This window comes from Eubalaena glacialis, chromosome 12 (assembly GCF_028564815.1).
Source record: "Eubalaena glacialis isolate mEubGla1 chromosome 12, mEubGla1.1.hap2.+ XY, whole genome shotgun sequence".
NCBI classification, from domain to species: domain Eukaryota; kingdom Metazoa; phylum Chordata; class Mammalia; order Artiodactyla; family Balaenidae; genus Eubalaena; species Eubalaena glacialis.
The window spans coordinates 49,183,337-49,197,089 of record NC_083727.1 but is presented as its reverse complement, the minus strand read 5'-3'; the positions used below and the strand labels follow the sequence as shown (position 1 = coordinate 49,197,089).

The 13,753-nt window shown below is 36.4% G+C and overlaps 1 protein-coding gene across 1 annotated transcript in view; it reads right to left on the bottom strand.

Annotated features, from left to right (window-relative positions):
- REV3L (REV3 like, DNA directed polymerase zeta catalytic subunit) overlaps nucleotides 1-13,753 on the bottom strand; it is a 196,111-nt gene that overhangs the window by 133,547 nt on the left and 48,811 nt on the right. Inside the window, exon 2 of the mRNA XM_061207643.1 lies at nucleotides 64-253. Coding sequence (XP_061063626.1) covers nucleotides 64-253 — 190 coding nt within the window. The remainder of the gene's footprint in view (nucleotides 1-63; nucleotides 254-13,753) is intronic.

Sequence of the window (13,753 nt, the reverse complement as noted above, 5' to 3'; positions counted from 1 at the left end):
AACTAGAACAGTAATATAAATACAGATAAATAGAAATTTAAAAAGATGTTATCATATACTTACATTCCTGATACTAATGACACTTTGAACACGTGCTGAGCAGTGGAAGATGGATTGCCTAAAGCCACATTAAGTGCTCTGTCGATACTGAATGCCATCTGAAAAAGATAGCTTTCTGGCTGCTGTCCATAACCATCATATGGCACATAGAGGTAAGGAAAGATGCCATGTAGATGAAGACATGTCTTCTGACCTAAAATGTAACACATTGTAAAGTTTAGACTTGAGATGCATTTTAAAACCTTAACATTACAAAGCTCAGAATACAAGTCATTTAAATGGTCTAATGACAACACAGCTTATCTGAGGGAAGGGTTGAAGAAACTAACCCATAGTTAAAGCCACCTGTATTGACTATATTTTACAACAGAACATTTAGAAGCATTTTATAAATACAAGCATTATAGTTTGATTTAAATAGTAGTTTTGGTGAAAATACGTTTGAATATTTCACCCTCACAATCTAACTACTTTTATGTACTTCACTGAACTGCCTTATAACAGCGGTCCCCAATCTTTCTGGCACCAGGGACCGGTTTCATGGAAGACAATTTTTCCACGGAATGGGGGGGGGGGGATGGTTCAGGCAGTAATTCGAGTGACGGGGAGCAGCAGATTAAGCTTTGCTTTCTCGCCTGCCACTCACCTCCTGCTATGCGGCCCGGTTCCTAACAGGCCACTGACTGCTAACCGGTCCACAGCCCAGGGGTTGGGGACCCTTGCCCTATAATACCACTTAACTCAGTGTTATGAAGCTTACAAAAGTTCACTGAAAGTTTACTAAATAAATAAATCAATGTGTCTGTCTTGGCATTCCAGTGTGTGGAGTTTTCCTAGGGGGGGGTGGCGTGGGTTGGGAAGGGTAAAAATGAAATTTTGCTATTAGGGAAAAAAAATCAAAACAGACAAAAACAAATCAAAAGAAAACCCCTACAAATCAATTGTCTGTAATGGACTTCTGGATATTTAAATTGCACATTTGATGGAGTGGGACAGGGGAGACACAAAGAGGGAAAAAAACCAGCATGCACACTTTCCAAGAAGCCATTACATCAGGCAAGGTGCAGAAGGGGTAAATGGTGCTGATTTGCCAACAGACAATCCCGTATAGCCATGATAGAGAAAGTAATATGAGTAAGAACCCACAAAAGAAGTGCTACAGAAACAGTAATGTATCCATGACAAGGTTAAGTAACAGCAGCAGCAACATGGGCACATGCCATTTGTCTAATTCAAACAGAGAGGAGAACAGCAGTGATGGAAGAACACATGCATTTTTCTCATGCTGTCACTTACTACTGCCCTGCCAACACAATCCTACTAGGGCTTCTCTCCCACCTCTTATCCCACTCTGTTCCACTGGCTTTTTCTTTTGGTAGAAAAGTATTTGTTTGATCACTATTCCCTATTTATAATTTAGGGTGATTTATATAAAATACATAGAAAATAGTTCTATGTTCTGTTGATACTTGTATTTACACTTTTTATAGTGAATAACATCAGCTTGTCTTATTTTTAAGGTACAGCTATAACAGAATTAACAAATAAATCTGGAATAGTTATTACATAAAGTATAGCAAAACTGGAAAGGTCACATAATGGAATAAGATCTATGCCCTCCCGAGTACAGTATTCTGATTTGAGCTACCAACTTTGATGTTTTTGAAGAATTACAAATTGTGTTGCTGTCAGACCAATTTCAGTTTCTAATTTTATGTTACTTAATTTCAAAGGAATGAAAAAAATATTTTCAGTTAAAAGCAAATTCTTTAACTATTCTGTTTTATTTCTAAATACGGCATGATACTATTTCCTAAATATTGCAGCTTTCAATTCTTCAAATAGAAAAAATTCAAATTGTAATGATGAGTGAGTCTTAAGAAAATATATTGATATTTTATCAATTTACTGATGATCTATTTGAATGCTTTTTAAACATCTCATGAAAAAAGGTTATAACCATTACACTTCTGGATATAAACCACAATTTGGTTAAAAGTAACTGGCATGCTAAACTACAGGGTGAGGGAGGTGAGGAGACAGAAAAAGTATCCCCTTTGTAAGTTGACAAATAAAACATAAGACCGGTGATTACAAAATTACTAGCATATTTCACAAGCAATATTGTAAGTTCTTAAGATATGAATTTTACAGTCCATATCTTAATAATGGAAATCTGGGTAAACTTTATAAGAAATAATTATAAAATTTGATTTCTGATAGTTTCTTTATAGGCAGGATGTTCACAAAGTTCATAAAAAATTTTACAATATCCTCTTTTCACATCTCCTATGAAGTAGGGGCCAGAGAAATGATCTTTCTATTTATAGGCTTTGGAACAATAACTTGCAGTGTATGATTTAGAAAAAAAAAAAGCAGAAATCCTTTATTCAGCAGGCACTGGACTAAGTGCTTTATATATATTTATTTCTAAAACTTAGAACAACTTTGCAAGTATCACAAAGGTTAACTTTCCCAAAGTCACATACCTATTAAGTAATTGAATCAGGATTTAAAAGCAGATCAACAAAATCTAAAACCAATGCTCTTTCCATTTAACCATTCTGGTTCAATGTTTTTAAGAAAGTAAATATTGGCTTCCTTAATCCTTAATTCCTCAGTTCTTATTTTGTACTGTAAACACCTGTTCCTTATCTGACTCTCCCATTTGACTGCAAATTCTTGGGAGCTGGTGTTGTGTTTGAATGATAGTGATATCCCCAGGATCCAGCACAAGACACATTAATATGTGTTTAACAGATATTTGTTAAACGAATGAACGAACCACCAGCAAAACAGAATAGTTGCTTAAGGAGAAGGAATGGTGTGAAAGCCTAGAATATCTGAAAAAACAAATCTATGAAAACAGAGGGACTCTGATACAACTAAGGCACCACCATCAGGGTTACAGAAGGACATAAAGGATCCCCAGCTTATTGCACTTTCCTACCCTGAATGACCCGACGTCCCATGCAAAGCTGTAGTCACTAAATCAAGACAGATGCACCTCCATCTAGTTCTCCAGCAGCTGGGATACCTCAGTGCTTTACTCATCACCCTTCCTCAAGAACAATCTCCTGAAAAACAACCACAGCCTAAGGAATTGTTGGCAGAACCAAGTTAAACAAAGAAAGAGAAATGTGTAAAAATGAACGAGAGTCAATTTCTTTTTCGCAACAGTATGTCTTTTATCATTATAAAATTTGTGGTTCTGTCAGAGCATTGCTTTATCTGGACAAGATACAGACCACTTTTATTTTTTCCCCTCCATCAGCTCTATCCCACACAAATATGTGGAGCCATACAGATGTAAAGTCCCTCAGAGATAAACTAGTCTACCCTGACCCCCCTCACTTAGGATTATTTTCGGCTGTGAGAAAACACCCTAAAATCAGTGCTTGTAAGCATTAAATTAGTGGCTTCTCTCTCATAAAAGAAGTCCAGGTAGCTGGTTACGGATTCAGGTTTTTTCAACATCTATTTAGCGGCCTAGTGAAGAGGAACGCTTGACTTCAGCCTAGAGGCTTTTTCTACTATACTCCAAAGAGTTCCACACACAGGATTCTTTTAAGAAACTTTTTATAAAATTAATAAAAGCTATGCTGTTTCGAAACCTTACTAAATGATTTGGGATCCTGGATATTAGCTATTTCCAGGTAACGTGGATCCAAAGAAAGAAAATATCCATCCCTACTTTCTGAATGCCCCCTGTTATTGTCATGTGAAACTGAATTAAGGCAACAAATCCAGTAGGGATAAAGACCGTCATTGGGGGAATAAGCCTATGTACACAGGTTTCAAAAAATTTTTAAGAGTGTGAATTTTCCAATTTGACTGATGTCGTCTCATTCAGCAACTGCAACAAGGTTGTTTCACGAAAAGTGCCACGGAACTTGTCACAGTATAACTGCTCGCTTTTAAAGACACTGTAGCAAAACTTTGTGGAACTGGCTATTTTCCAACTGTGTGTAAGAAGGGCTTTTATAACTAAGGTAGGTGCCTCTGTAACAGCCAGTACTTGGGTGCTCTAAATCTAATCTTTCACATAACTTAGAATTACACTACACATTAAGTCCTCTGTATTCCAACATTTCTTATATTGTTTTCTCACATGTTCTTCTACATTTTAAGTGCCCAGATTTGGGCTCTGAACTAATTGTGCTTCTAAAACCTTGTTAGTTTATCTGTAGCAAAATTATTTTTGCTTTTATGGATCCATTTTCAATAAATAGGAAGACTAACATGTGCCATTCCTCTAATTCTAGGGTCTGCAAATTTTCTTCTGTAAAGTGGCAGATAGTAAATACTTTAGGCTTTCTGGACTATACTGTCTCTGACAACTACTTAACTCTGTTGTTGCAGTCTAAAAGCAATCATAGACAGTACTTAAGCGAATGGGCATGGCTGTGTTCCAATAAAATTTCACTTACAAAAACAGGCAACAGGAGGGATTTTGTCCATGGATAGTAATTTGCCAATCCCTGATCCAACTGATTAGACTTCCTTGTCAACCAGAACAGGAAAATTTAACGGCGTCTTCTTTTTTCTTTCTTTTTTTAAAAAAACAAGCTGATTGGCAATCACAATCAAAATCATGCTGACCTAAGAGTATCTTAGGAGACTGAATAAGAAATGCTCATTTTGTAATTTGCAAACCCCATCTCCCAAATCTCAATCTACACAAGATTTTAAACAAAACTCTACAGAGCTATCAAACAAACAAACAAACAAAAACACTTGGTTATGTGAACAGGAAAATCTGTACTTATGAAATTTTTCATATTTTCTTCTTCATGGAACATCTCTTTTTAAGTTTTATATTACTATCGTTAACTCAATGTTTCCCTCCAGTCTTTCTTTTTCCATCTCCACAAAACCCACAAAACGAATCAAGCAAAACTCCTCATAGTCACAGTTTGAAAGCAAGTGTTATACCACCTATTCTCGTTTAAAAAAGAAAAGTCTTAAAGATGTACTCTTAGCCCTAGAAATTACATTTTTTCAGAATTTATGCTAAGGAAAAAATTAAGAATGTACATAGAGATTCAGATATTAAGATGCTAAGAGAGTGTAACTAATAATAGTAAAAAATTGAAGATAATAAACTTCCCCAAGACTAATTATGGCGTATCTGTATCACAGAACAGATCTATGGCTCTCATACCAAATCCTGCTTGCCACTTGTTTTTGTAAATAAAGTTTTATTGGAATACACCCATTTGGAATGGTCTATGGCTGCTTTTGCGACAGGAAGAGTTGAATAGCTGTGACAGAGACCTTCTAGCCCCTCAAAGCTTCAAAAATGTACTATGTGGCCCTATAAAGAAAAGTCTGCTAACCTCAGCAATAGGTGGTATTGATGTATATTTCCTAGCATAAAGAGATGTTTATGACATATCTATTTCTGGTGATGTTCAGATTTAATTCAGTTATGAAACTATATATAATACATTAAATCAGATAATGGGTGATTTCATTTTTTTGTTGTTGCTTATATATATTTTCTAAATATTATACAATTTGTGTAAAAGAAAGGCAGGAAGGAAGAAGTCACCTACTTCTCAATGACCCAGAAATTAAAAACAAAATAAAACAAAAACTAAGTATAAACACTAACTTTATAAAGAGCATATGTATATAACTTCCTGTTGAATAGTTTCTCTTCATTTTCTCCTTTCATTTATAAATAACACTTTGGAGTCTCACATATATTCATGCCATTTTATTTCTTCAACTAAGGTATACAGGACTTTATTTAGAATCATTGGCTTTAAGTTACTAATCCTACATTACTAACAGCTATATCCCTCAAACACCAGATGTTTCAAAGGCCTATTTTATTTATACGTTTGCCTAATATATCTTTGTATTCTCAGTGCTGAACATGGTTGGTTCTGTCGTTCATACATGTAGGCATAAATTCTCTATTCATCAAATAATTTGTGGAAGCCCAATGTTTGGTGCTAGGCCACAGGCTGCTCATAATCACAGCCCTGGATCTCATGGACTTGACATTCTACTTGGAGATAAAGATGAGTAAATAGGCCATTACAGTATGGTAATTCTATATCCAGAAGTATCTAACTCAGTTTGTGAGAATATAAGAAGGCTTCCCTGAGGAAGCAATAAAAGAGCAAAGTGAGAAAGAATACTGCAGTATGTATAGATACCTGAAAGCAAACAAGAACATGACATGGTCTGGAAATAGGAAAAAGGCAATTAGGATGGAGCAAGGAATGCAATGGAGAGAAGGGCAAAGTGTGTGTGTGTGTGTGTGTGTGTGTGTGTGTGTGTGTGTGTGTGTGTGTGTCTGTGTATGTGTGTCTGCGTGGACTCTGTGACCTATTTGGATTTGCATTTTATAAAGTTCCCTTGTGGACACATTGTGGAGAAGCTGGGGACAGAACTATAATGGGAAGATCTGTTTTGGAGGCTGTTGGAATAATTCAGGCAGGAGATGTCAGTAGAGATAAAGAAAACCTAAATCGAAAGATTTAGGGCACAGAACTGAAAGGTAACTTACTGTAATTTGAAGGTAGGGTAAAGGAGAAAGAATAAAAAATGACCCATATTTTTGGTTTAGGCAACTAGATAAATGGGAATGTCATTCTAAGAAAACTGAGAAAGTAGAATAGGTTGATTTCTGTTTTGAACTTTGAGGAATTTTACATGTCTGTAGAAATTCCAAATGAAGATTTATGTTAAGCAAAATTAGATACAGATGAGGAGCTTAAGACAGAGATCTAGGCTAGAGAAGAAGACAGATTTGAGAGTATAAGCAACAATTGGGTAAGAATGTTCAGGGAAAATAGACAAGAGAAGGGGTGTAAGCCAGAAACTTGAGGAATACTACTATTTAAGGGAGGAATAGAGGATTTTGATTTATGTGGGATGTGAGAGAATCAGCCCCTGAAAGGGCTGCCTGGCAAGAAAAGGAGGTAATAGTCAGTGAATAATTGAGACTATAAGTATGTTAGCCGTGGAACCAGAGTTCCAAAGGTCCAGTAGAAATGTATAAGAGAAAGGCAAGCAATGAGAGGCTGGATCAGAGACTGGAAGCAGAATGCTGATAAAAATATACAAGAATGGGAAGAGGCACTTCCAGAATGGCGGAGGAAGGACCTTGGAAAACCTGCTCCTCCATAAAAGCAACAAGAATACTGGCAAATACTGTCAAAGGAAAAGACAACCTACTCAATGGGAGAAAATATTTGCAAATGATATGACGGATAAGGGGTTAATGTCCAAAATATATAAACAGCTCATACAACTCAACATCAAAAACACAACCCAATTTAAAAATGGGCAGAAGACCTGAACAGACATTTTTCCAAAGAGGAAATGCAGATGGCCAACAGGCACATGAAAAGATGCTCAGCACTGCATCTTTTAGCTCAACGCTGCTAATCATTCACACCTGTCAGAATGGCTATCATAAAAAGAACACAAATAACAAATGTTGGTAAGGATGTGGAGAAAAGGAAACCCTCATACACTGTTGGTGGAAATGTAAATTGGTGCAGCCACTGTGGAAAACAGTATGGAAGTTTCTCAGAAAAACTGAAAATAGAACTACCATATGACCCAGCAATTCCACTCCTGGGTATATATCCAAAGAAAATGAAAACACTGATTCAAAATGATATATGCACCCCAATGTTCAGAGCAGCATTATTTATAATTGCCAAGATACAGAAGCATCCTAAGTGTTCATCAACAGATGAATGGATAAAGAAGCTGTGCAACAGGCACACACACACACACGGAATACTACTCAGCCATAAAAAAGAATGAAATTTTGCCATTTGCAACAACAGGGATGGACTTGGAGGGTATTATGCTAAGTGAAATAAGTCAGACAGAGAAAGACAAATATTTTATGATTATCACTTATATGTGGAATCTAAAAAAATACAACAAACTAGTGAATACGACAAAAAAGAAAGACTCACAGATACAGAGAACAAACTAGTAGTTACCAGTAGGGAGAGGGAAGGGAGGAGGGGCAATATAGGGGTAGAGGATTAAGAGATACAAACTATTATGTATAAAATAAGCTACAAGGATATATTTTACAACACATGGAATATAGCCAATATTTTATAATAACTATAAATGGAGTATAATGGAGTATAACCTTTGAAAATTATAAACCACTATTATTAACCATTATTGTACACCTGTAACATAATATTGTACATCAACTATACTTCAAGAAAAAAAAATTTTTAAAGACTACTGCAAAACACTGTCAAAATCAACTTTTTTTTTAGCTTGTGACATTAAATTCAAGGCTTGTGACAATCTAAGGAATGTTTATTCAAGAAAACCAGTTGACTCTTAGCAAGAAGAGCAAGCTTTCTAGTGTCTTAACTTGACCGAACTCAATCTCTCATCCCCAGCTCCAGATCAGCCTTGAAAACCAAAATCTTGCCAATATGGTAGCTGTGAAACCCCAAAGCCAAGCAGATACTGGAGAGACCAGAATAGATTTGAAGTTCTCCCAAAGCCTCAGAAAACTGTTACTATTTGACGTGCCTGGCAGCTTGCTAAAATACTCCATTCTCAGGGCTTGTCTTTGTTTGATAAGACTCAAGAGCTCATTCTATGTGTATAGTCCTATCTGCAGCATATTTGTTGAAAACAGTCAACAACAACTGTTTAACACTGCAGTTGCCTGAGTGATTTTTTACTAGTTGCAGCTAATAAGAGGCTGACCAAAATACTTAAAAGAAAAAACTGAGGAATGAAATGTCCATAAGGGGCTCTGAAAAGCTCTGCAATAGTCCTGGGAATTTAGAAGGCTATGCACATGTGAGGAGCTGTGTGAATGTGCAGGAAGACCTGAGAAGGCCCTAATCTTTCACTTCTGGTTGACCTTGAAGCTCTGCTCCAACACATGCACACAAACAAAGCCCCTCAGCAAAAGCTGAATAGAGACCTATTGGTTCAAGTCATTTAAAGAAATCTCTGGCTAATCAGTAACTGACCACTGAGCTAGCTGAGCAGACTTCAAAGAACAAAGACTGAACAGAATTAGCTCAGGAAAATCACTAAAGAAACAAACAGCAACACCAATAACAGAGCAAAACAAATCCTGGGAGTAGGAAGAAATATGATTTTCTTAACTGACACATTATTTAAAATGCAACAATTTTATTATATTTAAAATGTCTAGTTTCCAACAAAAAAATTATGACATACAAAGAAATAGGGAAGTATGGCCCATACATAGGAAAAAAAAGTCAACAGAAACTGTCTCTGAAGAAGCCCAGATGTCGGTCTTACTAGACAAAACCTTAAACCAGCTATTATAAATATTTCAAAGAAATAAAGCAAATTATGTCTAAAGAATTAAAGGAGTTTGAGAGTCATGTTTTACCTAATGGAGAATATAAATGAAGAGACAGAAATTATAAAAAAGAATCAAATAGAAAGCTGGCATTTAAATATGAAAAGGGTATTTCCACCCAGTGCAATTAAAACAATAATAAGAAGACTCAAACAGACATTTTCAAGTTGAAAAGAGCAATAACAGAAATGAAAAATTTACTAGAGGGGGTAAACAGCACATTTGAACTGGCAGAAGAACCAGTGAACTTCAGACAGGTCAGCTGAGATTCTCCCCAATCTGAGGAACAAAAAGAGTAAAGAAAAATGAACAGAGCCTCAGAGATCTGTGGTTCTCCATCAAGTATACCAACATATACACAATGTGAGTTTCCGAAGGAGAGGAGAGAGAGAAAGGAGTGGAAAGAATATTTGAAAAAAATATGACAAAAAACTTCCCAAATTTGATGGAAAACATTAGTATGTATACCTAAAAAGTTCAATAAACGCCAAGTAGGACAAAGTTGAAGAGATCCACATCTAGATGTTTCATAGCCAAACTGTCAAAAGACAGAAAGAGAATCATGAAAGCAGCAAAAACAAAACAAAACAATTCTCAGATACAAAGTTTCCTCAAGAAGATTAACAGCTGACTTCTCATTAGAAACCATGGAGACCAGTGGGCAGTAGGATGACATGGTCAAAGGATGAAAGATAAAGACTGTCATCCAAGAATTCTATATCTAGCAAAAGTACCCTTCAAAAGTGAAGGAGAGCTAGGTGAGGTGGGGAAAAAAGAAATTAAGACATTCCTAGATAAATGAAAACTGAGAGAATTCGTCACTAGCAGACCTGCCCTACAAGAAATACTAAAGGGTATTTCATTTCAGGCTGAAACGAAAGGAACAACAGACAGTAACTTAAATCCACACTAAGCAATAAAGAGCAGGAATAAAGGTAGCTATATAAGTAAACACAAAAGATAATAAAAATGTATATTTGTAACTCTTTTCTTCTCCTAACTCATTTAAAGGACAGGTGCATAAAATAATTATTATAAAATTGTGCTGATGGGCTTATAATGTATAAAGATGTAATGTGTATAAATGGTGTTACACTGGAGCAAAGTTTTTATATATTAAAATTAAATTGAGATTAATCCAAACTAGACTGTTTTAAATTAAGATGTCAACTGTAATCGCCAAGGCACCACAAGGAAAATAACTTAAATATACACAAACACATATATACACAAGCAACAATAACAGAATTAAAATAGTATACTAGAAAATATCTATTCAGCATCAAATAAGGTTGTAATGGAGGAGCAGAGCAACAAAAAAGCTTTCTGCTCTTATACACAGAGAAAACAAAGAGCAAAATAGCAGATGTTAAACTATAACATAACTGTGTAGGTGGCCAAAGGGCACATAATATCTTGACCTGTAGTTCTCTACTCATTGGGGAAGACCAATTTTCCCACTTTTACATTCACCAGTACAATTTGGGGTACTATGCAAAATAAGAAGAAGTTACAGAAGTACCACAAGCCAAAGAACCTCTGGAGATTAGACTCCTTTGCCTCAGCCATGTCTCAGATGTGCTCAGTACATTCCCTTGAATTAATTAACATACTCAATAACCAGAAGAATCACTGAGAAAATAGGAAAGAGACTGACATAAAGAGTACCTTTTTAAAGAGAATTTTTTGAAGAAAATAAAGTGTATAATTAGTATTTGGACGGAAAACACTAACTGCATCTCATTCTTGAAGCACGAGCTCACTTGCTAATTCAACTATGAACATCTTCCTCTACCTACAAAAGTAAGTTTAAAACTTGTTTTCTCATTTATGTCCTCAGAGCACCTATATAAATCTATTATGGCACTTATTATGTTATACATATGCTTATACACAGTGGAATCACATGATGTAAGCGTCTTATTTACTGGGTAGGAAGGGATCGAGGGAGATGGGAAGAGACACAGAGAAGGAGACCAAATGAATAATATGAGAACACAATTAAATGGTACCAGTATGTCCAGTCAATAAATTTATCCTCCAGCACTATAAGATATATAAATCTGCTGTTCCTTAGATAGTCTCTCAGTTCCTACGTGCCTCTAACAGTGGAAGCAGCTCTTATTGAGAGAGGCAACTAAGTATGATCCTATTGGTTAAAAGATACAGTTAGGGCTTCCCTGGTGGCGCAGTGGTTGAGAGTCTGCCTGCCAATGCAGGGGACACGGGTTCGGGCCCTGGTCTGGGAAGATCCCACATGCCGCGGAGCAGCTGGGCCCCGTGGGTCACAATTACTGAGCTTGCGCGTCTGGAGCCTGTGCTCCACAACAAGAGAGGCCGCGATAGTGAGAGGCCCGCGCACCGTGATGAAGAGTGGCCCCCACTTGCCACAACTAGAGAAAGCCCTAGCACAGAAACGAAGACCCAACACAGCCATAAATAAATAAATAAAAATTAAAAAAAAAAAAAAAGATACAGTTAATAGTGTTCATAAAACATGGCCCTGATCGCAGACCAACTATCTTAACTAGAGCTCAACTGAAGAGACCATGATTACTGTCAAAACTGAGGAAAACTAAGCTGTTGGACTCATTGAAAGGTAGTGTGATAGATTTCATGCAATTTAAAAGACTGTTGGAGAAATTCTCCCTATGAGGTTTTAATCTTATACCTTTAGCTTCAGACCCTAACCCCCTGTAAGATACAACTTCACTGTCTCTGTCTTCACACCTACAGTGTGAGTTCCTTCAACACACACATCATGTCTTCTTATTCTTCCTATTCTTAATGTCTAGCAGAGAGCCTGAAATATAGCTGCTGTTTAATATATGTTAGATAAACATGTGTGGTATAATTTTAAAAATATGTATATATTTGATCTTTGTGCCTTATTCCTGATACAGAGCTCCTATAACCGCTGGTATTTCCTGAGTGACAGGAGTATCTTTTGTTATTCATAACGAACCCATTTGACCATACCTGAGTTTACGCTAATAAGGTGACTCTTGGTGGGGTCTTTAGATAGCTTCAGAATGGGGGCTGGTTACCCAGGAATCAACCATATCATCAGAGGGTTGCAACTTTCAACACCATTCCCCCCATCTCATCTTCAGGTTCAATCACCAATGGTCAATGACTTAATCAATCATGCCTCTGTAAGGAAACTTCAATAAAAACTCTTGAACAATGAGGCTTTGGGGAGTTTCCTGATTAGTGACGCCATCTCAGCTCCATGGAGACAGAGGCATCTGCGCTCAGGAGCCTTCTGAAACTTGCCCTATGTATCTCTTCATCAGGCTGCTCATTTGTATCCTTTTAAATAAACTGTATTAAGTATAGCACTTTCCTGAATTCTGTAAGTTATAGCAATTTATTGAACCTGACAGGGAGCTGAGGGAGGGGTTGTGGGATTAGTTCATCCAACTAAACTGTAGTTGGATGAACAGAAGCGCAGGTGGCCCCGGGGACCCCATTTGTGGCTGGGGACAACGGGGACAATCTTATGGGACTGATCCCTTACCTTGTGGGGTCTGCACAGACTTCAGGTAGTTAGTGTCACAACTGAATTGAACTGTAGAACCTCCAAAGTTGATGTCAGAGAATTGAGAATTTATGGTTAGAAAACTGAAACAACAGGATTTTTTTCATACTGGGTAACTCCTAATAGGGCTTTCAAAAATTGAGTCTAGTAGAAAATTTGACTGCTTTTATTTTTTCTCCTTATAAATATTGCTTTTCAAATGCTAATGAAGATATTCATAATGTCCTCCTATCTCCCCCTATTTGCAAGGGACTAGAAGGGACTAAATTAAGGACCACCTTTCCATATTAAACAGCAGTAAAATAAACAACAGCAAAATATAACATACAAATTCTTTTATGATTAACATGTCAAAAAACTGATGAAATGACGTGCCCAAAGTTCATATGTAATTTAGTTTGCAATTATTATTATAGAAAGGAAATGAGTAATTACCTTTACTTTCACTGTGATTGTGAGCCTCAGTTTGGATACTATTTCACACACCATGGTATACCATCAAACTTTTAGCCTTAAAAAATTAAACTGCTAACAGTGGTTTCAAGCTAGAATCTCCAAGAAAATGTGTACCCTTCAGACTAAATTTCATTAAAAAAACTAGCACTTATTAACCTTTGCTAAAAATAAAATTCTGACTTGTAAAACAAATGTTGTTTTAGTTTCCGACGTTTTAGCCAGAATGGTCACACATATTAATCTTTGTGGTATTTTGACTAAAAGGTTAAGTAATCCAAGGTCTTGCAGTAAAATTAATAATCTGATTACAATTTGAAAATTCAACTCAGATGATTTAAAGCAAT